The sequence below is a fragment of the Giraffa tippelskirchi genome, chromosome 1 (genome assembly GCF_054371585.1).
Source record: "Giraffa tippelskirchi isolate mGirTip1 chromosome 1, T2T-mGirTip1v1.2.pri, whole genome shotgun sequence".
Classification (NCBI taxonomy): Eukaryota; Metazoa; Chordata; class Mammalia; order Artiodactyla; family Giraffidae; genus Giraffa; species Giraffa tippelskirchi.
This window is the reverse complement of record NC_137275.1, coordinates 84,756,385-84,781,487: the sequence shown is the minus strand read 5'-3', so window position 1 is coordinate 84,781,487 and position 25,103 is coordinate 84,756,385. Positions and strand designations below refer to the sequence as shown.

General features: G+C 38.3%; 1 protein-coding gene across 1 annotated transcript; it reads left to right on the top strand.

Annotated features, from left to right (window-relative positions):
• The first annotated feature begins 4,649 nt into the window (after positions 1-4,649).
• On the top strand, positions 4,650-21,103 carry LOC145547361 (alcohol dehydrogenase 1-like). The gene is made up of 9 exons (XM_081596764.1): positions 4,650-4,667; positions 6,993-7,094; positions 10,790-10,928; positions 16,613-16,700; positions 16,858-17,077; positions 17,272-17,532; positions 18,821-18,956; positions 19,747-19,885; positions 21,079-21,103. Exons 1-9 carry the CDS (start codon positions 4,650-4,652, stop codon positions 21,101-21,103), a joined length of 1,128 nt encoding a protein of 375 aa, XP_081452890.1.
• Positions 21,104-25,103: the final 4,000 nt, after the last annotated feature.

Genomic DNA, 25,103 nt, shown 5'->3' with positions numbered 1-25,103 from the left:
ACAAAAAATAATGGCTTAGAAAGAGAAAGTATGAAAGAACAATCCCAAGGGAAACATTTCATTTTTAATCTCCTTAAGTTGGAGGGCAGACCATAGCTAAGATTCAGGTCTAAGACTTAGTAAGGGAGGTACTGGAGCTCCAGAGAAGGATGAATTCTCAAGCTTAGCAAGCCTGCTCTGCCAAGTCACAGAACGTGATGGGAACACTTAATGGCCAAGAAGAGAAGGATGAAATATTAAAAAAAAAAAAAAAAAAGTCAGAAAAGAAACAGTCAAATATGATAGAAAAAAATCAGGAGAGTATTGAGGCAAGAATTCAAAGGAAGAGTTTCAAGGAGTGATCAGTCATACTGAACTGTCAGGATGACTGCTGAAAATGTTATTGGCTTTAGTAAAATGGACAACACTAATAAAATTAAGTAATGGCTCTTTCAGGGGAATGTTAGGGATATAAAACACAAAGTCATGTTTGAAAGACTGAGAGGAAGGTGAGGAAAAGGAGACAATGAATGTAAAGGATCTTTTTCTTAGATTATGTCTTTCTCAGACAATTTGACCCTGGTATATTGCTGGCTATAAAGTAACTGCCTGACACCACTATAGAAACTCCCCAAAGCTGCAAAGTCCAAATGACAAAGTCAAGTTATACATGGGCATCCTTTTACAAATCAAATTCAAGTTATTCAAATTTAAAAGTCAATCCACTACTTAGTCAAATTGAGAAGTTCCAATTACCTCACTACAGTGGTACTTCCTCATGGCCAGTCAACAGAAGCCCAGATTAGTAGTGCTTGGCTTAGAATTCTTCACCCTCTTTTCAGAGAGCCATATACACATCCATCTTGATTCCCAATGGCAGCTGGAATAAGATTCAGGGCAATGGAAAGTTTGTTTCTGCTTTCCTTTTCAGTGGTAGTGTGTGTTAAAAAGCTGACAAACCACATTGAGAGAAGACATAGATAACATCATGCTTCATAAGTGGAGATAGGTGATGAGGAAGAATAGGATGAGTGGAGATGCAGACACATGACTAGTAATAGGCCTAGCGGGAGCTCCCCTCTGATAACATCCATTTTAATTCATTTAATCAATACTTATGTATCAGGCACCATTCCAGATATTTGGAGTAGAGAAAAACAACAAGAGATTCAAAGCCTCTGTTCTAGGAACTGTAGGGATATAGACATTAAACACTAACAAATTAGGGAAATTCATCAGAGACAGAGCCGGCAGAGCTTTTAGTAGATTGGGTATAAAGAGGGAAAGGTTTTTTCCTGAAGCAACTGGGTGACTTTCAGGATATTGTAAGCTTTCTCATGAGAGAAATGGGGATGGAAGAAAATGGGCAGGGATGGGGCGGGGCAGGGGGTGGGTGACTGTCAGATGTTTGGTACAAGTATTGAAAGAGGGACAGTTATCTCAGGAACCTGGACAACAAGTTGGTTAGGGAAAAGCTGGATTGCCAAGCAATGCTGACATTTCATTTGTCTTGGTGATCATACTTCACAATGGAACCAATCTGCCCTGTGATTTTCCCTGTTGATCTTCCCTGTTCACCCTCAGCTGCTCAGGAATGTCAGCATGGTTGTGGTCATAGCTACCAAATTCTTTTCCAACCTACAACCCTGGCCAGTTTTCCTTGGTCTAGAAGTGAACACCCAACCCAAGCTAAGCAAAAAGAACCTTTCTTTCATTTTTGGACTTAAGAGAGAAATCTAAACTCTCATTAGAGAGTTAGATGTTAGATTTCATAATCATGAGTGGCTTTTTTTGTGACATATTCCCCAAAAACAAGGCAGTGCTGAGAAAATGAAATAATATCCTGGGAGACACTGTAATAATAACGGATAGCACTTACAGAAAGGCAGTGCTATGTGCCCACCACAGTTCTAAACATTTGTCGCATGTTGACTTTCTAAATGTTTAAAGCAAACCTATGAAATAGGAGCTACTATGATCATTTTCATTTTATTTATGGGGAAACTGAAGGACAGAGAAGCTGGATTTCTTACTGCCATAAGGCATGTAAGACATAGAACTAAGATTGGAATGCAAGTCTGTTAGTGCTAGTATCCATGCTCTTAACCAGTGCACTGTACTGCCTCATGTAACAGAGAGGGAAAATCCTATTGAAGTTGAATTGATCCGAGTTTCTGCTCCCAGTTGCAGTCCTACCCTTGACCTTGTTTGGCTGTTTGCTTAGGGCTCAGAATATATGCCCAATAAAGGTCTAGATTTAGGTAACAGGGTAGGAAAAAAGTGACTATTGTTTTGGTCTTCAGCAAGATCCTATGGGAGAAACAAGCCCAAACTACCTTCTGATAGCTCATGTCAGACTTCATTTCACGTAAGTCAGCCCAAGCATTGCTGAATAGGAATAATGTATACATTCTCACAATAGATGCATGGGTGCAGAAAGCTTGGAGATCGGGGTATTATTTCAAGAGAGAGAAATGAACAAGACTAAGTCCCTCTAATCCCGTTCAAACACCTCCACTCCTGTACCTTCTTCCCTATATGGGTGATAGCTCCCTAAATAAAGCATAGGCACCTGGAATGCCTCCTAAGAGCATTCTCCTGTGCTTGTAAGCCAGCCCTCTCTGTCCTAGCCAAGTTTCTCACCCAAGTCTTGAGATAAAAGCTTCAATAATTCCTAGGGAGAACAAGAGAGAAGCAGTATTAGGGCAAGACCCTGAGAAAATTAAATAGCAGTTATGAAGCCCTTACGAAAGAAAACAAAAAGTTATGAACAAGTGATTAGGGGGTTAAGAGAGTTCTTTTGCTAGAAACGCTCCAAGCCTAGAGACATGTAATTATTGAATCTCGTTTCAAACTATTCTCTCACACCTGCTGCTGCTACTGCTAAGTCACTTCAGTCGTGTCCGACTCTGTGTGACCCCACAGACGGCAGCCCACCAGGCTCCGCCGTCCCTGGGATTCTCCAGGCAAGAATACTGGAGTGGGTTGCCGTTTCCTTCTCCAGTGCATGAAAGGGAAAAGTGAAAGTGAAGTCGCTCAGTCGTCCAACTCTTAGCGACCCCATGGACTGTAGCCTACCAGGCTCCTCCATCCATGGGATTTTCCAGGCAAGAGTACTGGAGTGGGGTGCCATTGCTCTCTCACACCTACTGCTACCTAAATTACTCACTCTTCATGGCGTCTGCGAACTATAAAGGTTTTCATCAAAGAAGCTGTTTCACTGACTTCCTCGAGGGAAGGTTTGAAGGGCAGTGAAGAAATCATGTCTAAGAGATGTGAATCAGGGGCCGCCAGAGTGACCAGCCAAGAACTCACATTCTTACTCTGCAAGTTAATAAATAGTGCCCTTGCTGTTTTCTGGTCTAATATTTGCCTGTAGCAGAAGCCAAATATCAAGGGGTAGGGTCCAGAATCATAAACTTTAAACAATCTTCCTCAAGAGATTCTTATGTAGTGTGACTTGGAGAAACACTGCATTAGGCAAATAATGAAAGGTAAACACGATGACGGTCATCATCCTTATTAGCAGGAGCAGCAGCCTCGCCATCACCATCAGCATTACCCCAAGCCCACATTACACAGTTTCACTTTACCTTGATTGTGCTTAACCCCCTATTTGGAATATGTTACCCACTCTTTTATTTTACATAAATTCCTTCTTCAAAATGCAGCTAAAGTAAAAAAGTATTAGTGGCTCAGTCATGTCCACCTCTATGCGACCCCAACAGGCTTTCTGCCCATGGAATTGTAGGCAAGAACACTGGAGTGGGTTACCACGCCCTCCTCCAGGGGATCTTCTCAACCCAGGTATCGAACCCAGGTCTCCTGCATTGCATGTGGACTCTTTACCATCTGAGCCACCAGGGAAGCCCAAAAGAGCCTGTTGCCTCCCCACCAGGGAACTTCAGTCTCCCAAGTGACAGGCAGGGATACTCACCATGATATTAACAAGGATGGCAAGTTTCAACTGCATCTCATCTCTCATCATTCATAATGACCTCACATTGTCTTTGTCATCTTTTTTTGTCATCTATTTGTCTTTGTCATGTCTTTGTCATCACTTATCTCTCAGCTTTTAAACAGTATTTTATTACTTGTGCTTTTCCATCTCTTCAACTCTTGGAGACCCAGTGTTATACTGATATCACCTGCATCTAGCAATACCTGGCATTAATTGATACTCCAGAAATTCTTATTAATTAATTATGAGCTGATCTTTATCTTAGTTTGTTCACTTTTTTTTTTTAATAAATTTATTTACTTTAGTTGGGGGCTAATTAGTTTACAATATTGTAATAGTTTTTGTCATACATTGACATGAATCAGCCATGGGTTTACATGTGTTCCCCTTCCTGGACCCCCCATGTTCACTTTTTTATAATCACTTCATTGCCTTTTTACCTATTGCTTCTTTCCAAACTGCTTCTCCCCAGTAGAGCATCCTTGTTGTTGACACCCTCCTGAATCATTCTTTCATATTCCTTTCTGTCCTTCAGTTTCACATATTTGCCAACCATTCACCTCTCTGGCTTCCCCATGTTATTGTGTAATTATGTCATTATTTTTAATTACTCTCAGCACATAAATAGTCCAGTTTCCCCAGGAGCAGAGTCAAAGAAGTGATATTCTTTGGGACATTATAAGACTCCAAGGAAAACATAAAACTCATCATGGACACCTTGGGCAAGGTAAGTGCTGCTTTTCAAATAGGCCAATATCATCTTTATTAGTTATCCAAAAAATGCACTTTGAAACAAAATTAAGACACTTTCTCCAAACAGGTTATCAAAAATTTTTATGGATAATACTCAGTGTTTTTCCCATCTATGGAAACTCATGCACTACTGTTAGGAAAATAAATTGATAGAAACTTACTGGGTGATAGTTTGACAAGGTTGTACTAAATGCCTTAAAAATGTGCCTATCATTTAACAAAGAAATTCATTCCAAGGAAATAATTATGCTGTTTTTATTTATTTATTTAGTCAGTTTCCTAGTATTAGACATTATGTTCCTTCCAGTGTCATACTCTTAAAAGTAATTCTTCATTTTCTCTACATTCTCAAGAGCATTTATTGTTTGTAGATTTCTTAATGATGGCCATTCTGACTGGTAGGAGATGGGGTGGGAGATGGGAGGGAGGTTCAAGAGGGAGGGGACATACGTATACTTGTGGCTGATTCATGTTGATGTTTGACAGAAACCAGCACAATAGTGTAAAGCAATTATTCTCCAATAAAATTTTTTAAAAAAATGCTTTAGTTAGTCTGTTGATAAAATCTTAAAAATGCTGATAGCTGGGTACTGGACTTGAAGTTTCCCTCCTTTACACTTATCTGAGTTTTCCAAGTTTTTGCCTTAAGTGTGTGTCACTTCTGAAATAGAAGTTTTTCATAAAGTATATAATTTTACTTGTTTTTATTAGAACTTCTTTTGTGGCATTTCCCCCTTTTCTTTGTGTTACAAGATATGTATTATCTCCTCAACTGATTTCTAAGTTTCTTGAAGATGTAATTTACTCAGCTCATAATGTCTTACAGTTACTAGTGCAGTAAATTTGCAAATGAAACACCAATAAAATTATGAAGGGCTCTAGTACCACCAGATATTAAAAAATATAAAAAAGTTATTCACTGAGGTGTCAGTGCAAGAATAGACAGATAAATTTATGTTTCCAAAAAGAAACTTGTAAATTGCAGAACTTATATAGTAAAGGTGCTAATGTAAGTATAAATGAAAGAAAAATTCATCAAGAGTTCATGCTGAGACAATTCATTTAGATTCTATAAATTTATATTACACAAAATAATTTGAGGTAGATTTAACAGTTAAATATTTAAAAATCAAACTATAAAAATCTAGAAAGAGGGTCACAAATGTTTACTTGGTCTGTATATGGAGAGAAAGTGAAGGACAGGGCAGCCCGGCGTGCTGCCATTCATAGGGTCTCAAAGAGTCAGACACGACTGAGCGACTGAGCAACAACAACAATGGAGAGAATTCTCAAAGCATGGAAATGGACTAAATAATAAAGGAAAACATATTTTTATGAATCAAAATTTTAATATGTGTGTTATGCATGTATATATGCACATATAGCTTCATAAAAAATTAAAGGTCAAAAATCAAGAAGGAAAAATCATGTATGACAAGATAGTACACAATCAGTCACTCATTTAATGCACAAATAGGTCAAATGATAGTAAAAAAAATACCAAGATGCCAGTGGATAATTACATAAAATATAGGATCAAACATTCCACAAAAAGAAGAAAATATGTATGACTCACATAAACATAAAAAATTTCAACATTCTTAATATTAAAAAATACTAATAAAAAGAAATAGCTAGCTTTTTCTGACAGTCACATTGTTTTTAATGACTACAGTCAATGCTAATGAGAGTGGCAAAAATGATCACAGATACTGTTTTAGAGTTCTAGGAGTTGTGCCAAATCATTCAAACTTTCTGTAGAGTTATTTAGAAATCAGTTTCACTCTAACCATGTCTCTATCCTTCCACTAGTAATTCTTACTTAAGGAAACCAGGCAAGTCAAAATTATAAACAATATACATTACAATATTCAAAACAATGGAAACAATTGTTTCGATTAAGGTAGTTGCTGATTAAGAATATGTGGATATATTCAAATGATGAAATATAAAACAGCTATTTAAAATCATAAAGCATTTTGAAATCATGAGAAAACCTTTTAGAACAAGCAAACAGTAAATGTTCAATATATGGTGGCTTTCACTGGCAAAAAAAAACAACCCTAAAATGGGAAACTGCTTATATGACATGATCTCTACTGTATAAAAATTATTTTAAGAGACTCAAAAGAAATATGCTAAAATTTTACCAGCTTATGTCCGAAATTGGAATGATCTTTTTTCTTTTTTTGTGTGATTTTCTTATTGTTACAAATTATAGCAAGTAAGTGTCATTTGTATGATCAGAAGTTAAATGTTATCGCTAAATGATGTCATCTTATTGTCCTTGTATCAACAGACAATCACATGCCTTGCAGCCATTGCCTGGAAAATGAACTCTTCTCTTTCACTTGAGAAAGTGCAGGTTGAGCCACCAAAGGCTGGGGAAGTTCGTATTAAGGTAAATTTAAATCTTTGAACTTGTACTTGTGAAGGCAAGTGTAAGGAAATCTTATTTCATGTATCAAAGTTGTTCCTAGTGTTCCAGCACTCCCACTGCTGATACTGAAACAACTAGTCAGTATCCCTGCCTGTGTGCTTTCTGGTTGAATTCCAGTGAAAGTGAAAGTGAAGGTCACTCAGTCGTGTCCGACTCTTTGTGACCCCATGGACTGCAGACTACCAGGCTCCTCCGTCATTGGGATTTTCCTGGCAAGAGTAATGGAGTGGGTTGCCATTTCCTTCTCCAGGGGATCTTCCTGACCCAGGGTTGAATTCCAGGCAGAGCAGTAATACAGTGGCAATGGTACAGGAAATGTTTCATTTCTATGATCAATATAAGTGGATTGAGTCTATCCACAGACAAGAAAACGTAGGCTATTAACTAAGAAGTTTTAAAACTTCTCAATGCCAGTTAAATTTTGCAACAGTTAAACTAAAACACATTTTACATTATTAACTTAATGTTTTCAATATGCTAGTTTAAACTCAATTTTCCCAGAGGACTGGGAAAACATTCCACAATACTGGGCTTAAAATATTTGGTTTCTCAATGGTGGTGCTAGGGATCAGTTCTCAGTTTGGTTGCTCAGTCATGTCTGACTCTTAGTGACCCCATGAACAACTGCACACCAGGCCTCCCTGTCCATCACCAACTCCTGGAGTCCACCCAAACCCATGTCCGTAGAGTCGGTGATGCCATCCAGCCATCTCATCCTCTGTAGTCCCTTTCTCCTTCTGCCTTCAATCTTTCCCAGCATCAGGGACTTTTCCAATGACTCAACTCTTCACATGAGGTGGCCAAAGTATTGGAGTTTCAGCTTCAACATCAGTCCTTCCAATGAACACCCAGGACTGATCTGCTTTAGGATGGACTGGTTGGATCTCCTTGCAGTCCAAGGGACTCTCAAGAGTCTTCTCCATCACCACAGTTCAAAAGCATCAATTCTTCGGCACTCAGATTTCTTTATAGGCCAACTCTCACATCCATACATGACTACTGGAAAAACCATAGCCTTGACTAGATGGACCTTTGTTGGCAAAGTAATGTCTCTGCTTTTTAATATGCTGTCTAGGTTGGTCATAACTTCCCTTCCAAGGAGTAAGCGTCTTTTAATTTTATGGCTGCAATCACCATCTGCAGTGATTTTGGAGCCCAGAAAAATAAAGTCAGCCACTGTTTCCACTGTTTACCCATCTATCTGCCATGAAGTGATGGGATCGGATACCATGATCTTAGTTTTCTGAATGTTGAGCTTTAAGCCAACTTTTTCACTCTCCTCTTTCACTTTCATCAAGAAGGTCTTTAGTTCTTCTTCACTTTCTGCCATCAGGGTGGTGTCATCTGCATATCTGAGGTTATTGATATTTCTCCTGGCAATCTTGATACTAGCTTGTGCTTCATCCAGCCCAGCGTTTCTCATGATGTACTCTGCATAGAAGTTAAATAAGCAGGGTGACAATATACAGCCTTGACGTACTCCTTTTCCTATTTGGAACCAGCCTGTTGTTCCATGTCCAGTTCTAACTGTTGCTTCCTGACCTGCATACAGGTTTCTCAAGAGGCAGGTCAGGTGGTCTGGTATTCCAATCTCTTTCAGAATTTTCCACACTTTATTGTGATCCACACAGTCAAAGGCTTTGGCATAGTCAATAAAGCAGAAATAGATGTTTTTCTGGAACTCTCTTGCTTTTTCAATGATCCATTGGATGTTGGCGATTTGATCTCTGGTTCCTCTGCCTTTTCTAAATCCAACCTGAACATCTGGAAGTTCATGGTTCATGTATTGCTGAAGCATGGCTTGGAGAATTTCGATCATTAATTTACGAGAGTGTGAGATGAGTGCAATTGTGCGGTAGTTTGAGCATTCTTTGGCATTGCCTTTCTTTGGGACTGGGATAAAAACTGACCTTTTCCAGTCCTATGGCCACTGCTGAGTTTTCCATATTTGCTGGCATATTCAGTGCAGCACTTTTACAGCATCATCTTTCAGGATTTGAAATAGCTCAACTGGAATTCCATCACCTCTACTAGCTTTGTTCGTAGTGATGCTTCCTAAGGCCCACTTGACTTCACATTCCAGGATGTCTGGCTCTAGGTGAGTAATCACACCATCGTGGTTGTCTGGGTCGTGAAGAACTTTTTTGTACAATACTTCTGTGTATTCTTGCCACCTCTTCTTAATATCTTCTGCTTCTGTTAGGTCCCTACCATTTCTGCCCTTTATTGAGCCCATCTTTGCATGAAATGTTCCCTTAGTATCTCTAATTTTCTTGAAAAGATCTCTAGTCTTTCCCATTCTATTGTTTTCCTCTATTTCTTTGCACTGATCGCTGAGGAAGGCTTTCTTATCTCTCCTTGCTATTCTTTGGAACTCTGCATTCAAATGGGAATATTTTTCCTTTTCTCCTTTGCTTTTTGCTTCCCATCTTTTCACATCTATTTGTAAGGCCTCCTCAGACAGCCATTTTGCTTTTTTGCATTTCTTTTTCTTGGGCATGGTCTGGATTCCTGTCTCCTGTACAATGTCACGAACCTCCATCCATAGTTCATCAGGCATTCTGTCTTATCAGATCTAGTCCTCAAATCTATTTCTCACTTCTACTGTATAGTCATAAGGGATTTGCTTTAGGTCATACCTGAATGGTCTAGTGGTTTTCTCCACTTTCTTCAATTTCAGTCTGAATTTGGCAATAAGGAGTTCATGATCTGATCCACAGTCAGCTCCCGGTCTTTTTTTTGTTGACTGTATAGAACCTCTCCATCTTTGGCTGCAAAGAATATAATCAATCTGATTTCAGTGTCGACCATCTGGTTATGTCCATGTGTAGAGTCTTCTCTTGTGTTGTTGGAAGAGGATGTTTGCTATGACCAGTGCGTTCTCTTGGCAGAACTCAATTAGCCTTTGCCCTGCTTCATTCTGTACTCCAAGGCCAAATTTGCCTGTTATGCCATGTGTTTCTTGACTTCCTACTTTTGCATTCCAGTCCCCTATAATGAAAAGGACATCTTTTTGGAGTGTTAGTTCTATAAGGTCTTGTAGGTCTTCATAGAACTATTCAACTTCAGCTTCTTCAGCTTTACTGGTCGGGGCATAGACTTGAATTATCGTGATATTGAATGGTTTGCCTTGGAAACGAACAGAGATCATTCTGTCATTTTTGAGATGGCATCCAAGTACTGCATTTCCAACTCTCTTGTTGACTATGATGGCTACTCCATTTCTTCTAAGGGATTCCTGCCCACAGTTGTAGATATAATGGTCATCTGAGTTAAATTCACCCATTCCAGTCCATCTTAGTTCACTGATTCCTAGAATGTGGATACGTGGTCAAAAATCCTTCACTGGATAGAATAGACTCTCAGCTAGTTGCAAAACTAGTTGATGACATAGGGTGTACAGAGTAGATTTCAAAAAGCCTAGTTTATTTCCAGATCTGAACATGCACCATGAGAGTGGGTGAGTCATTTTAAATCTTTGAGTCTTCCCTTTCCACATCTTTAAATTAGGGGTAATTAGACCTGCCCTGTGTTTCTCTGAATATTATTATGGGGATCAAATGAGGTCATTCATGTAAAAAAATTATTCATAATAAGTCTCAGACAAAAGAAAAATTCCAAACTAATTTATCCTTGGCCACTTAATTCCTACCCAGATGATATCTACAGGGATCTGTGGTTCTGATGATCATACTATAAAAGGAATAATCCCACTGAAGTATCCCTTCATCCCAGGCCATGAAGGAGCTGGAATTGTGGAGAGTATTGGCGAAGGAGTGAGCTCAGTGAAATCAGGTAGGAAATGGGCCACAAAAACCTCTGCACAAACAACCCACCACCAAAATGTATTAGCATATTTACAGGAGAAATAAGTTGGTTTGCCTCTAAATTGTTTTACCTAATCACATATCGTGGTAATAAATATATCCAGTGAATCCAAGGGTCACACAGTTTCTCGGCTATCAGTGTTAGCAATCCAGAGTGGCAGTGGCTGAGCCAACTAACTAGTCTCAGTGGAACGAGAGTTGAGATAGGACTGCTGCTGCTGCTAAGTCGCTTCTGTTGTGTCTGACTCTGTGCGACCCCATAGACGGCAGCCCACCAGGCTCCCTCATCGCTGGGATTCTCCAGGCAAGAACACTGGAGTGGGTTGCCATTTCCTTCTCCAGTGCATTAAAGAGAAAAGTGAAAGTGAAGTTGCTCAGTCGTGACTGACTCTTCGCGACCCCATGGACTGCAGCCTACCAGGCTCCTCCGTCCATGGGATTTTCCAGGCAAGAGTACTGGAGTGGGGTGCCATTGCTAGTGTACTTCTAAATAGATTACAATCTCCTTAGGAGCAGGAACTGATTTTTTTTTCAAATAGACAATAAAGCTATATTATAAACATTAAAATTTCTAAGTGACTAGATTTTAATTGTTACTGAAACTAAAAGAAATTATAATTACATGACACAGTAGAAGTGTTAGCTAATATGAAAATGGCAATCATATTGCAATATAAATGTATCAAATCAATATGAACTTATACACAATTTTGTTTATCAAATATATGTCAGTGAAAACTTTTTTCTAATGAATTATTTGTCAGCAGAAAGGGAAATTTTATAATCTGGCAAGTTAATTTATTCTAACATAACTGCAGAAGAATTCACTGTTTCCTTTTTTGTTGAAATACAGTTGACACACAATAATTTGCTACAGGAATTCCTTAGCAGTCCAGTGGTTAGGACTCCATGCTGTCCTGTCAACAGCCTGGGTTCAATGCCTGATTGGGGATTTAAGATCCTATAAGCCTACACAAATACATATATGTGTGTGTGTATCAGTTCAGTTCAATTCAGTCACTCAGTTGTGTCCAATATTTTGGGACCCGATGGACTGCAGCACGCCAGGCTTTCCTGTCCATCTCCAACTCCCAGCGCTTGCTTAAATTCATGTCCATCAGATTCATGCCATCCAACCATCTCACCCTCTGCCATCCAACCATGTCATCTTCTGTTGTCCCCTTCTCCTCCTACCTTCAATCTTTCCCATCGTCAGGATCTTATCCAATGAGTCATTTCTTTGCTTCAGGTAGCCAAACTATTGGCCACAGCTTCAGCATCAGTCTTCCAATGAATATTCAGGACTAATTTCCTTTAGGATTGACTGGTTTGATCTCCTTGCAGTCCAAGGGACTCTCAAGAGTCTTCTCCAATACCACAGCAGGAATCTGCTGTGGTAATAGGGAATACCTCAAAAGCATCAATTCTTCGGCACTCAGCTTTTTTTATAGTCCAACTATCACATCCATACCTGACTACTGGAAAAACCATAGCTTTGACTAGATGGACCTCTGTTGACAAAGTAATGTCTCTGCTTTTTAATACTGCTGTCAAGATGGGTCGTAGCTTTTCTTCCAAGGAGCAAGCATCTTTTAATTTCATGGCTGCAGTCACCATCTGCAGTGATTTTGGAGCCCCCCAAAATTAAGTCTGTCACTATTTCCATTGTTTCTCCATCTATTTGCCATGAAATGATGGAACCAGATGCCATGATCTGAGTTTTTGAATGTTGAGCTTTAAGCCAGCTTTTTTCACTTTTCTCTTTCTCTGTCATCAAGAGGCTCTTTAGTTCCTCTTCACTTTCTGCCATAAGGATGGTATCATCTGCGTATCTGAGATTATTGATATTTCTCCCGGCAATCTTGATTCCACCTTGTGCTTCATCGAACCTGGTATTTCACATGATGTACTCTGCATTTAAATTAAATGAGCAGGGTGACAATATAGAGCCTTGACGTACTTCTTTCCTGATTTGGAGCCAGTATGTTGTTCCATGTCCAGTTCTAACTGTTGCTTCTTGACCTGCATATAGATTTCTCAGGAGGCAGGTAACGCAGTCTGGTATTCCCATCTCTTGAAGAATTTTCCACAGTTTGTTGTGATCTACGCAGTCAAAGGTTTTAGCATAATCAATAAAGCAGAAGTAGATGTTTTTCTGGAATTCTCTTGCTTTTTCTATGATCCAACGAATGTTGGCATTTTGATCGCTGGTTCCTCAGCCTTTTCTAAATCCAGCTTGAACATCTGGAAGTTCATTGTTCATGTACTGTTGAAGCCTGGCTTGGAGAATTTTGAACATTACTTTGCTAGTGTGTGAGATGAGTGCAATTGTATGGTAGTTTGAACATTCTTTGTGTATGTGTATATATGTATGTGTATATATATCTATATACACATATAATGCTAGTTTCAGGTGTGTTGCAGAGTGGTTAGATATTTGCAGACATTATGAAATGATTGCCATGATAAGTCCAGTAACCATCTATCCCCAGCAAAGTTATTACAATATTATTGATCATATTCCTTATGCTGGTATATTACAACCCCACAGCTTATTTATTTCATAACTTGAGATTTGTACTTCTTAATCCCCATCACCTCTTTTGTCCTCTCATTCCCTCCCCTCTGGCAACCTCTCTGCATCTGTGAATCTGTTTTCATCTTATTTTGTTTTGTGTTTTAGATTGCACATATATGTGAGATGATATGGTATTTGTTTTTCTCTGTCAGACTTCTTTCACTTAGCCTGCATGTGTGTGCTCATTCACTCAGTAGTGTCTGACTCTTTGTGACCCTGTGGACTGTAGCCCACCAGACTTCTCTGTCCATGGAGTTTTCCAGGCAAGAATACTGGAGCAGGTTGCCATTTCCTCCTCCAGAGAATCTTCCCAACCCGGGGATCAAACCTGTGTCTCTTGTACCTCTTAAATTAGCAGGCACATTCTTTACCCCTGCACCACCCCTACAACAGCATTTAGCATAACACTCTCTAAATTTATCCATGTTATTACACATGACAGGATTTCATATTTTTTGGCTGAATAATATATACATATATTATTATGTATATATTATACATAATACATATATATACATATATATACACATATGTATAATATATATACACACCACATCTTCTTTATTCATTTGTCAATCAGTGGCACTTAAGTTGCTTCCATACCTTGGCAATTACAAATAATGCTGCAATAAGTCTTGGTGTTCGTGTATCTTTTTGAATTAATTGTTTTCTTTGAGTAAATACCCAGAAGTGAAATTGCTGGATCACATAGAAGTTCTATTTTTAATTTTTTGAGGAACATCCATATTGTTTTCCATAGTTGCTGTACCAATTTACATTCCTACTAACAGTGCATGAGGGCTCCCTTTTATCCACATCCTCACTAACACTTATTTGTTGTCTTTTTGATAGTAGTCATTCTGACAGGTGTGAGGTGGTATCTCATTGTGATTTTAATTTGCATTTCCGTGATGAGTGGTAATGTTGAACACTTTTTCATGTGTCTGTTGACCATCTGTGTATTCCTTCTCTGGGAAAATGTCTATTCAGTTTCTCTGTCCATTTTTTAAATCAGCTTGTTTGTTTTCCTGATGTTAAGTTCATTGTTGTATAAGCTCATTGTATATATTGCATGTGTGTGTTATTAGTCGCTCAGTCATGTCCAACTCTTTTTGATCCTTTGGACTATAGCTCTCCAGGCTCTTCTGTCCATGGAATTCTCCAGGCAAGAATACTGGAGTGGGTAGCCATTCTCTTCTTCAGGGGATCTTCCCAACCCAGGGATGGAACTTGGGTCTCCTGCATTGCAGGCAGATTCTTTACTGTCTGAGCCATCAGGGAAGCCCAAATATTGTATACAAGCCCCTTATCCGGTATATTGCTTGCAAATATCTTCTCCCATTCAGTAGGCTTGCCTTTTCATTTTGTTTATATAGTTTCCTTAGCTGTGCCTGAGTCTTTTAGTCCAATGTAGTCCCACTGGCTTGTTTTTTGAGGGACAGCTCTCTCTATCTTTCTCTCTCTCTCTCTCTCTCTATATATATAGTGTCCCCCACATACTTAGCATAGTATCTGTTCAGATTTGGAATGCATTGAATGTTTGATGAATGAATGTTCTGATCAAGTAGAATATATTAATAGAACTTTGTTGACAGAATGATAATGATATTTCAAAAAATCAAAAAAAGTAAACACTCTTCCCCAGGCATATCACAAAGGACCTTGACACAGCCATTCTTAGCATATCTGAAATGGTCAGAGTAAATAAGAGCAATCACACATGTTAAGATTCTACAGAACCTCACAGCTTGGAACCAGGCACACAATGAGATTTAAGAAAGGGCATGCGGTCAGGACATTCACAAAGCTATTGTCAGGTATTCATTTTGCAAACAATGATGCAGTACCTACCATCCATCTGACACTAGGCCTAGTAGGAGGGACAAAAGTAAAAAGACACAGTCTTCGCCACATCTCCAAGAAGATAATGCCAATATTTAGGGAGCTAACTCCTCTTTAACTAAACAAATCCCAGTAGAATTTTTGTGGAAAATGATGAATATTTGAGGGAAAGGATAAGGCAGCAAAATTTGAGAGTCTCCTGATTTTGAGATCCAGTATCTTTGGAATTTTTTAGGGCCAGTGAAGTTAAGATGTTCCTTATCTAAACTTACAAGCGACTTTTTAAAATAATTATTTATTTAGCTGCACTGGGTCTTAGTTGTGGCATGCAGGATCTGTGGCATGGGGGATCTAGTTCCCTGACCAGGGATCCAATCTGACCACGACTCTCTGCATTGAAAGTGTGGAGTCTTAGCCACTGGACCACCAGGGAAGTCTCATAAACTCAAAGAGATTTTTAATGCTATCTGAACTCTGCAAGAGGCCAAAGGGGATTATAAATACATGTAAGAACAATACACATGTTTAGGGACTAGGTTGTAGACCTTTGACAAGGCTTTGTACAGTTTTATAAGTCTGTGTTCATTAGTTCTCTTCATCTTCCCAGCCTGTAACCCTAGGTCCCAGGAGGGTTAATTATTGGACCCACACATAATCAGTATGCTCTCCAGAACTGTGCAACCTAAAAACCATGCTCTGTAGTAAGCGCTCCAGAAGCAGCCTCCCTCTGAAAAAAGAAAGCTATTCCTTTTACTCTCTGAACTGAGAATATCTTGAACCACAGCCCACTAAAGAAAACGTGTCAGAGACCTGCTGTGGGTCCATGTGCCATCATGGGGCAGATAGGCTCAATAGAAAGGTCTCTGCTGTTATCCAGCTTTAGGCAGGTAACGACCGCTGTGGACTTAAATCTCTCAAAGGAAAACCAAAAGGTTAGAGTAGATGACATCTCTAACCGTCATTCCCAGTTTTATTAGTTTATTTCCAGAGTAGAAGCAGACCTACAACTATCTATCCAGCAAGGACTATCCCCATATTTCCATCATTTGCCCAAAATAATAATGGGATTTCTGAAACCAGGTTATAGGATTTTTCCTCCAAAATAGCCATGGGGTATGTTATACTTGTCATAATCTGTCCGCAGCAAGTTATCAAATCATTCAATGAAGTTTTTATCACCACACTATTGTGTTTCAATAATATTTTAATGATATTTTTTTCCCTGTATATAGGAGATAAAGTCCTCACACTCGCTGTTCCACAGTGTAGAGAATGCAGTGCCTGCTTGAATCCCAAGGGAAACTTCTGTGAGAAGCAAGAGTTAGTAGATTTGCCCATCTTTTATTTATCTTGTCACTTTTTATTAAATCGCTTATATTGTGCAAGCACTGACCTGGAGCTAAAGGTGTTCATTTCTCTCTTTACAATTCTATGTGTCTGGGCTGATGCTGTGTCTGTCTGTGTCACTGCTGAACAGCCTTCTACCCTCTTCTGGATTAATGCTGGATGGCACACGCAGGTTTACTTGCAAAGTAGAAAAGATCTATCACTCTTTCCGCGCAAGTACATTCACCGAATATACTGTTGTGCCTGAGATTTCGGTTGTAAAAATTGATGCTGCTGCTCCCATGGATAAAATTTGTGTCATAAGCTGTGAGGTGGCTACAGGCTATGGGGCTGCTGTTCACTCGGCCAAGGTGAGGAAAATAGCTGTGTGTTAGTATGTTATAGTGATCTGCCAAGAAAACATAAAAACAAGACCAAAACAGTCCAAATGTTTCACCTGGGATCTACAGTTCCAAAAGCCTCAATGGTTGTTTTTGTTTGTTTTCTTAATTATACAAGTGTCCAGATTTGATTCCTAACACAAACATAACTTGTGAATTTGTAGGTCACTCCTGGTTCTACCTGTGTGGTCTTTGGACTTGGAGGAATCGGCTCAGCTATTGTCATGGGCTGTAAAGCCTCTGGTGCTTCTAGAATCATTGGAATTGATATCAATGAGGAGAAATTTCCTCGGGCAAGAGCATTAGGGGTCACAGATTGCCTCAACCCTTCAAATCTCAAGAAGCCTGTCCAGGAGGTGGTCAAGGAAATGACAGGCACCGGTGTTGACTTTGCCTTTGAGGCCATCGGACTCACAGAAACAATGGTGTGTGGGTTTGGGTCACAGTGAGTAGAAGCAGACCTGTAGGTTTGGTTCCAGACCAGCACAATTAAGTGAATATTGTAATAAAGTGAGTCAAGTAGTTTTTTGATTTTCCACCACATAAAAAAATTATGTTTATACTATACTGTAGTCTATTAGTATGTAATAGCATTTTGTCTAAGAAAAAACAATGTAGATACCTTAATTTTAAAATACTTTATTGCTAAAATATGCTAATCATCTCAGCCTTCAGTGAGAGTCATTATCTTTTTGTAATAGTAACAAAGATCACTGATTACATATTGCAATAAGAAATATAATAATAGTGAAAATGTTTGAAATACTGTGAGAATTACCAAATATGACACAGACAAAAAGGAAGCAAACGCTGTTGGAAAAAATGTGCTGATAGACTTACTCAACACAGGTTGCCACAAACCTTCAATCTGTAAAAAACTCAATATCTGCAAAATGCAAAGCACAGTAAAACGAATTGTGTCTGTAGATGCTTGCTTAGTGGGTGGGGACACACTAAGTATAAAACTCCCCTGAACATAAGTTTTGGACCTGTGGACCCTAAACCTAAAAATGGAATGTATAGTCACTCTAAAATAAAAGCAATATATATTTTAAAGATATGACACTATAATATATGAAGTTTAAACAAGCACTATTTCCTTTCCTGTAGTCCTAGCTCTTTATCCACGAACATGTTTTTATATTTAAGTATCAACATTATGTAATTCACATATGATATTCATGTGTGTTCTGTATCAGAACCATTCATTTATTTGAAAAATGAGCTTATGCACCAGTATGTTAAATTCAGGGAGAATAAAGTAGGCCCTAGACTCTTAGAACTGACAGGGTAGAGGAAAGAATTAGGCATTTGATTCATTGCAGTGTGTATCTAATGTACATGATCAAAGGGTGAAGGAAGTAGATGCAGTGATGTAACAGGAAAGAGATATAGGCAAAATGCAGGAAGGGAAGAGATAGGAGGTTAAGAACCAGAAAAGGAAGTAAAATAGATTGACATGAAGTTAAGTAACGTGAGGTTAAGTAACTTGCCTAAAGTCACACCATGGCAGGGTCTGTGCTCTTTACCACTAAACTCTACTGGTTCTCTAATGAGATTCCATCACTGACAGTGTTGAAGCTGAGCTCAAAGTAAGTAGCATCTGCCCAGGAAGAGGTTTGCAATCTAGGAACTTCACAATTCCTCCCAACACTGCAGATAGTTGTTACTTATGTATGGGCATCTACTTATGGTCATTATTCTCATTATCAGGTTGCTGCTTGGGAATCCTGCCACTTGAGCCATGGTGTCTGTATAATCACTGGGGTGTCTCCACCAAATTCAAAGTTTTCCCTTTCTGCTGGAACAGTTACCACTGGACGGACACTGAAGGGTGTGTGTTTAGGAGGTAAGTCAGTTGCTTTTGCTTTCATGAAATCTCTTTCAACTTTGTAGAAACATGTAATTCAAAATTTCCCTCCTTGGGGAAACAGGCCTATAATGTATAAGCTTTGAAAGACTTCTCCTCCAATGAATTGGTATATTTTGCAGATCAATTTTAGTTAATTTAATTAAATAGGGGTTTTTATACATTTAAGTAAAATTTTTTATTTCCTACAAAATAGTTTCTGGGTTTTCCCAGTGTTTGGAATAATTCAGCTAAGTTCAGTCCTGCACTGGTGGACTCAAAGTTCATTGTGCTATTTTAACAGTGAGGCTTTCTGGATAATTACATGCACCAACTTGGTATTTGGCACTGATATTTGTCTTCCCATTGGAGCCCTTATTTCTGAGCAGTACTGACTAATAGCTTTACTAAATTAATATTCCCATCTCCATCCATTGCTCTGATCAAAATTTCCCATGCCATCTCAATGTGTGTGAATAGAGAGATGAGGAAATAGTTGCATAATGTTAAACCCAGGAGGTGGGCTGGAGACTGCTACTTTATTTTTAATTAGTTTTTAACCCAATAACATGTGAGTATTGACCCAATTTTTTTCCAAAAGTTTTCTAGGTAACAGAACTCTCTGTAGCAGCCACACTTAGCAACAAAAACCAACAACTTCTGATGTACAAATGAACTCATCAATGGCAAATTTTCAGAATACTTTACCCATCTCCACAACTTACTTATTTTTCTTTTGGTTAGTTTGATATTTCTCAAATCTGATAACAATAGCCTTTTTATTTTTCAGACTATAAAACCAGAGACTGTTTTCCCCAACTAGTGACTGCTTATCTACAAAATAAAATTAATATAGATCCATTAATAACCCATCAGTTGCCTTTTGACCAGCTCCACAAAGCTTTCGAGTTGTATCATGCTGGAAAAATGTGAGTGTTTTCTTTGATGAACTTCTGTACCCTGAACTCACAGAAAAAAAATGACTTTTCAAACATTCCTAAGTGGTTTTGTGAAAAAAAGATGGCTACTTGAAGACCTTCAATATCTTTCATATACTCTATCTTATTTCCTGTTGTCACAAGGACAAGAAAAGGTTTTATCTACAAGTTCCTCTTTGGGAAAGATCTGTATTAACCTATCTCAAAGAAATGTTTGAGGAGTCAGTGTAACACTAAGCACCAGTCTACTCCACATTGGTCAATTATGCATTATTTTTCTGGTTAGAGAAATGATCTAGAATAAATGAGTTGACATTACTGGCATCATAAAATCTTGCAAGGATCTTTGAGGCAAAGGTTCAGACTCTACCCAGGGCACAAAACCTTTCTACATCATTTCTTGACAAATGTCAATCTGCTCCAGCTAGCATACCTTTAGGGATGAAGTGTTTACTCAGTGTGTTCATTTATATACTCAATGCATATTGAGTGATGGTACACTCTTTGCCAGGACTGTCCTAAGTGCTGGAGACAGTGGAGAGCAAGTAACAAGGAGTCAATGAGGAATTACTTGTGTGATGAATTCTTTGACTTTCTAACTCTGGTTCTAAGAACATCTCTCTTCCCTATTCTCTCCCCACTTCTCTACCTATATCGTTTGTTTGTTTTATGATTTTTTTTTAAGATAGGTATTTACATTTTAGCCTGCTATACCTTGTTGGTTTAGACCTAGCATGTCAGCACATTTAAATCAAGAATGAAGAGTCAAGAAAACTCATCTAAAATTTTAGAGACAAATAATAGAGGAAGGGAATGGATCTAGCAGGTAGTAGACACACTACAAACAGAAAGGAACTAAGGGAACCCATTTATTCTTCCCTAATTAGACATGGTATTAGATTCTAGGATTGATGGAAGTTGATAAGAAGCTGTAACAGAGGGTTTGGGTGTCTTTGTGATTATGTAGCCAGAAGAAATGGTGCTCAAAGCTGGGGTCTTCCTGTTATAGCTGATTTGGGATCCTGCTTTCACCCCACCCTATATTTCTTATAGGTAATCTAGATGAAGGTGGAGTGGGGTGGGGATAGGCAACTCAGTTTTTCAATACAGTGCATAATTGCTTTGCTGATATCACTGTTTCTCAAGGAATTCAATTGCTTTATTATTACACTTTTATGTTTCAGGATCCGCTGTATTCTGCTGTTCTGAGATTCCAAATAATGAAAGGTGCAAGGATATCTTTGGGGAGTTTATTCCTTTCCTGTTTCACCTCCCTGATTGTTCCAGTGCAGTGAAAAGAGCAGCAAAAAATATGGAAATGCAGTATGATTGTAAAAATGAAACAAGTGCACCTTGAATTTAATTATAATAAAATAGCCTCTTAGAGAGCAGATGTTTTATAATTCATTTTGTGACATTAAAAAAAGGGATGGTGGGATTTGATTGATAACATTTGTGATATGTCCATCAACCCAACTGATCTCTGTCATCAGGTCATGAAAAGTTGTCCCTGAGTTATCCCTTATTCCTATTCTCAATATACAGATTTCTCTGTATCTTTCACACCACTCCAGGGTTTACATGATGATTTTGCTGTTTCTACAACACATGGGGTCTCATAAATTCTTGGAAGGCTCTCTTGGGACACAGTGAACCATTTTCTATCCTGGGGTCTTCATACCATCCTATGCCTACAATGCCCATGACACGCTGAGGCACAGTTCCCATCTGCTTTCAAACATACAAGCATATGTGGGAAATTTTGCCACCTGCATCCCGAGGAACCATGTGTTGGACTTTTAAAGGGAAACTCACCTACGACCTCATAACTTCCTTTTCAAGTCTTTTTCTCTTCACTAAACAAATATAATTATTTCCTCACTAAGGTTGGGAGATTGGGAGAAGGATAAAAACAGCTCCTTTTATCTAGTTTTGTCCTTATACTTTTCATCTGTTCTTGGGTAATTTACATTCTCCTTAAACTTTTGCTGTTGAAACAAAGAAATCACAAGGAAAATTTCTTTTATAATCTTGTTTCATTTGTAATATCCCTTCCTGAGATTTGAGCTCAAAATGTCCAGCTGACTTAATGAGGGAAGGTCTAAGAATTTTTAAAAAACACATGAAGATTTTTCTTAAGTGAATACTTTAAATATAATCCTGCCAGTCTATCTCTGTCACCTTAACAAGCTCTTCCCTCTCTGAGTATCAACTGCCACATTGTCAAGTGGGAGAATAAGAGTAATGTTATAAGATGATTTTTAAGACTGGAGATCACATGTATAAATGAAGAAATAAAATGAAAACATGTATAAAATTTTAAAGAATAGAATAATTGGGATCCAAGGAAAGGGAAAAGATAAGGCAATGAAATTAAGAAATTTTAAACTAAGAATTTAAGAATAAAAATTATAGAATTCAAACATTCTAAAGAATAGAAAGACAAGGCTAGGAGAAACTGAGTTTCAAAAGAATAAAATAACTACTCTGTTACATAGATAAAAGCTATCAATGTGACCTAAAATCATGAGGAAAAAAATTAGTAACAGAATGTATTCTTAACAAAACACAACTGGAAAAATAGAAGAGCTGATACCAGAGCTGTATCAGAAGCTTGGAGTTGGAAATACCCAGCTACTAAGAACTGTCCCCCAAGCTGGAAGAATTCTACACTTGAACAGAAGCTTGGAAAGAAAAACAAAAACAAAAAACCCATAAAACACACAGTAGGGCCAGGAGAAAGATTCACTTAGATGGAAGGCTTTCTCACTGTCCCCAGACACAATTAGAGAGACACTAAGTTGATTCTATTGCATCAGAATTGTTGCCTCCTTTTTTTGTTGTTGTTGGGAGCATGGTGCAACATGCAGGATGTTAGTTCTCTAACCAGGGATGGAACCTTGTCCTCCGCATTGGGAGCATGGGGTCTTAACCACCTGACCACTAGGGAAATCCTTGTTGCCTCTTATCAGACTTTTCCTCTGTGATTGATCTCTGAACAATTCTATAGAAAGATTCCTAGTTAGGCATATTTCTGTAGCTTTCATTATATCTCTTTTCTACCTCATAGCCCTTAGGGTGTTTCCTTCTATTTCTGACACTGTCTTCAAAATGTCTCCAGTTATGTATTTGTGGAAACATTATTCACACACTCACTTCTGCTTTTTTTGTGGCCAGTTGTCTCATGTTCTATCCCCCCAAGGACAATTGAGTAGGTTTTATATTTTGTTTGCTTTTGAAATAAAATGGACAAAGAATTATTAATTTCATGGCATCTTTCTCAGATTTCAAGAAGTCCGAGTGCTAGGGGTCATTATTTCTCTTGTGAGATCACAATAGCACTATCACACTTTATTAAGAGTATCTCCTGGTTTACTGTTTAGGGCAAACCATATCTTTATCCCCTGTATCTGGTACAAAGTAAGTGCTCAATGAATTTTTTTGAAAGAATAAATCACAAAAACTCGATGAAAAGTTAAGAAGTTTTGCTCAATGCTTTAGGCTAAAACAATGATTATTTTCAGAAATAAGGAAGGCAGAGAAGTATGAAGAAAGGAGAATAATTCTCTGAGAACCCGCAATTCAGAAAGCATCAGAATAATGAAGATGTAGGAAGAAGAGATGATAGAACAAAGCTAAAATGGATGAGAATTTGTGTTCACTGTTGTTTAAAGGTAAAGATTAACAGCTGCCTTTCTGATGATTTCAATTTTTACCCACTATATACAATGGATGCTGGAAGTTCAAAGAGTTATATAAACTTCCTAAGTAAGCCGCCAGAGTATAACTGAGTACTTACTAAATACCAACCACTGTGCTAAGTACTTCACAATCATCATATAATCTTCACCTTAGCCCTATGTGTTTGGGAATATTATCTCCATTTCACAGATGAAATAACTAAGATACAGAGAGACTGATTAATTCACTCACTATGAAATAGTTATGTGACAAAACAAAGACTGAAATCTAATCAATATAAAAGCTGTGTCTATTTATTATTCATAAATAATACAGTGATTTAATATTTATTATTGTGAAAGTAAAAGTGTTTGTCACTCAGTCGTGTCCAACTCTTTGTGACCCCATGGACTGTAGCCCACCATGTCCTCTGTCCATGGGATTTTTCAGGCAAGAATACTGGAGTGGGTTGCCATTCCCTTCTCCAGGAGATCTTCCTGACCCAAGCATTGAAGCTGGGTGTCCTGCATTGCAAGCAGATTCTTTACCATCTGAGCCACCAGGGAAGCCCAATTATTTATTATTATTATTATTCTTGTATTTGTGGTATAAATAAATTGCTATGAGAAAAGCACAAGGGGTATGATCTTGTGACACAAAAGCTCCAAAAACTGAGTAGAGAGTGGAAAGATAGACTGAATTCATTTCAGATTGTGAAGGAAATGGGACAGTAGAGAATGGAAGGAGCAGGCAGTCAGGGATTCTTTTTCATGCCGTGAGTTTAAAACAAGGAAAGAACTGAGGCTTGATATTTCAGCAGCTCTGCTTTTAAAATGCAACCTAAGTACATATGGATATGGACATAGATACAGATATGTATATGGATATTGGACTCGTGACTTCCCAAGTGTTCTTCCCAAGCTCACAGGACAGAAAACCATAAGCTAGACCCAGCTAGCTAACTTTCATTTCTTACTTCTCACAATTGATATCATAGAGATTGAATAGAGGTGGAAAGAAAACAGCACATATGACTTTAATCAGATTTGCCTCATCTCTTCTTATCAATATATTCCATGACTGTTACAAATCTGTGAAGTACTGTTAATTCTTGGTGTTTTCAGCTGCACCATAAACTGGATGTCTAATATCTCTATGTGTGTGCTCAGTCGTGTCCAACTCTTTGCAACTCTATGGACTATAGCCCACCAGGTTCCTCTGTCCATGGGATTTCCCAGGTAAGAATACTGGAGTGGGTTGCCATTTTCTTCTCCAGATATCTTTCCAATATGAGGATCAAATCCATGTCTCCTGAGTTTCCTGCACAGGCAGGCAGATTCTTTACCACTAGCACCTCTTGGGAAGCCCCCAGCTAACTAATATCTAACAAAACTATCTTTCATTCCTTTAATCTGGGTTGTAAGGAAGATGAATATCTTTTACCTTTCACTTTACTTCTTACATACTAACATGAATTTTTAGTATAAACATGCATAAGTGAAATATACAGAAGTGATGTAAAAACAAA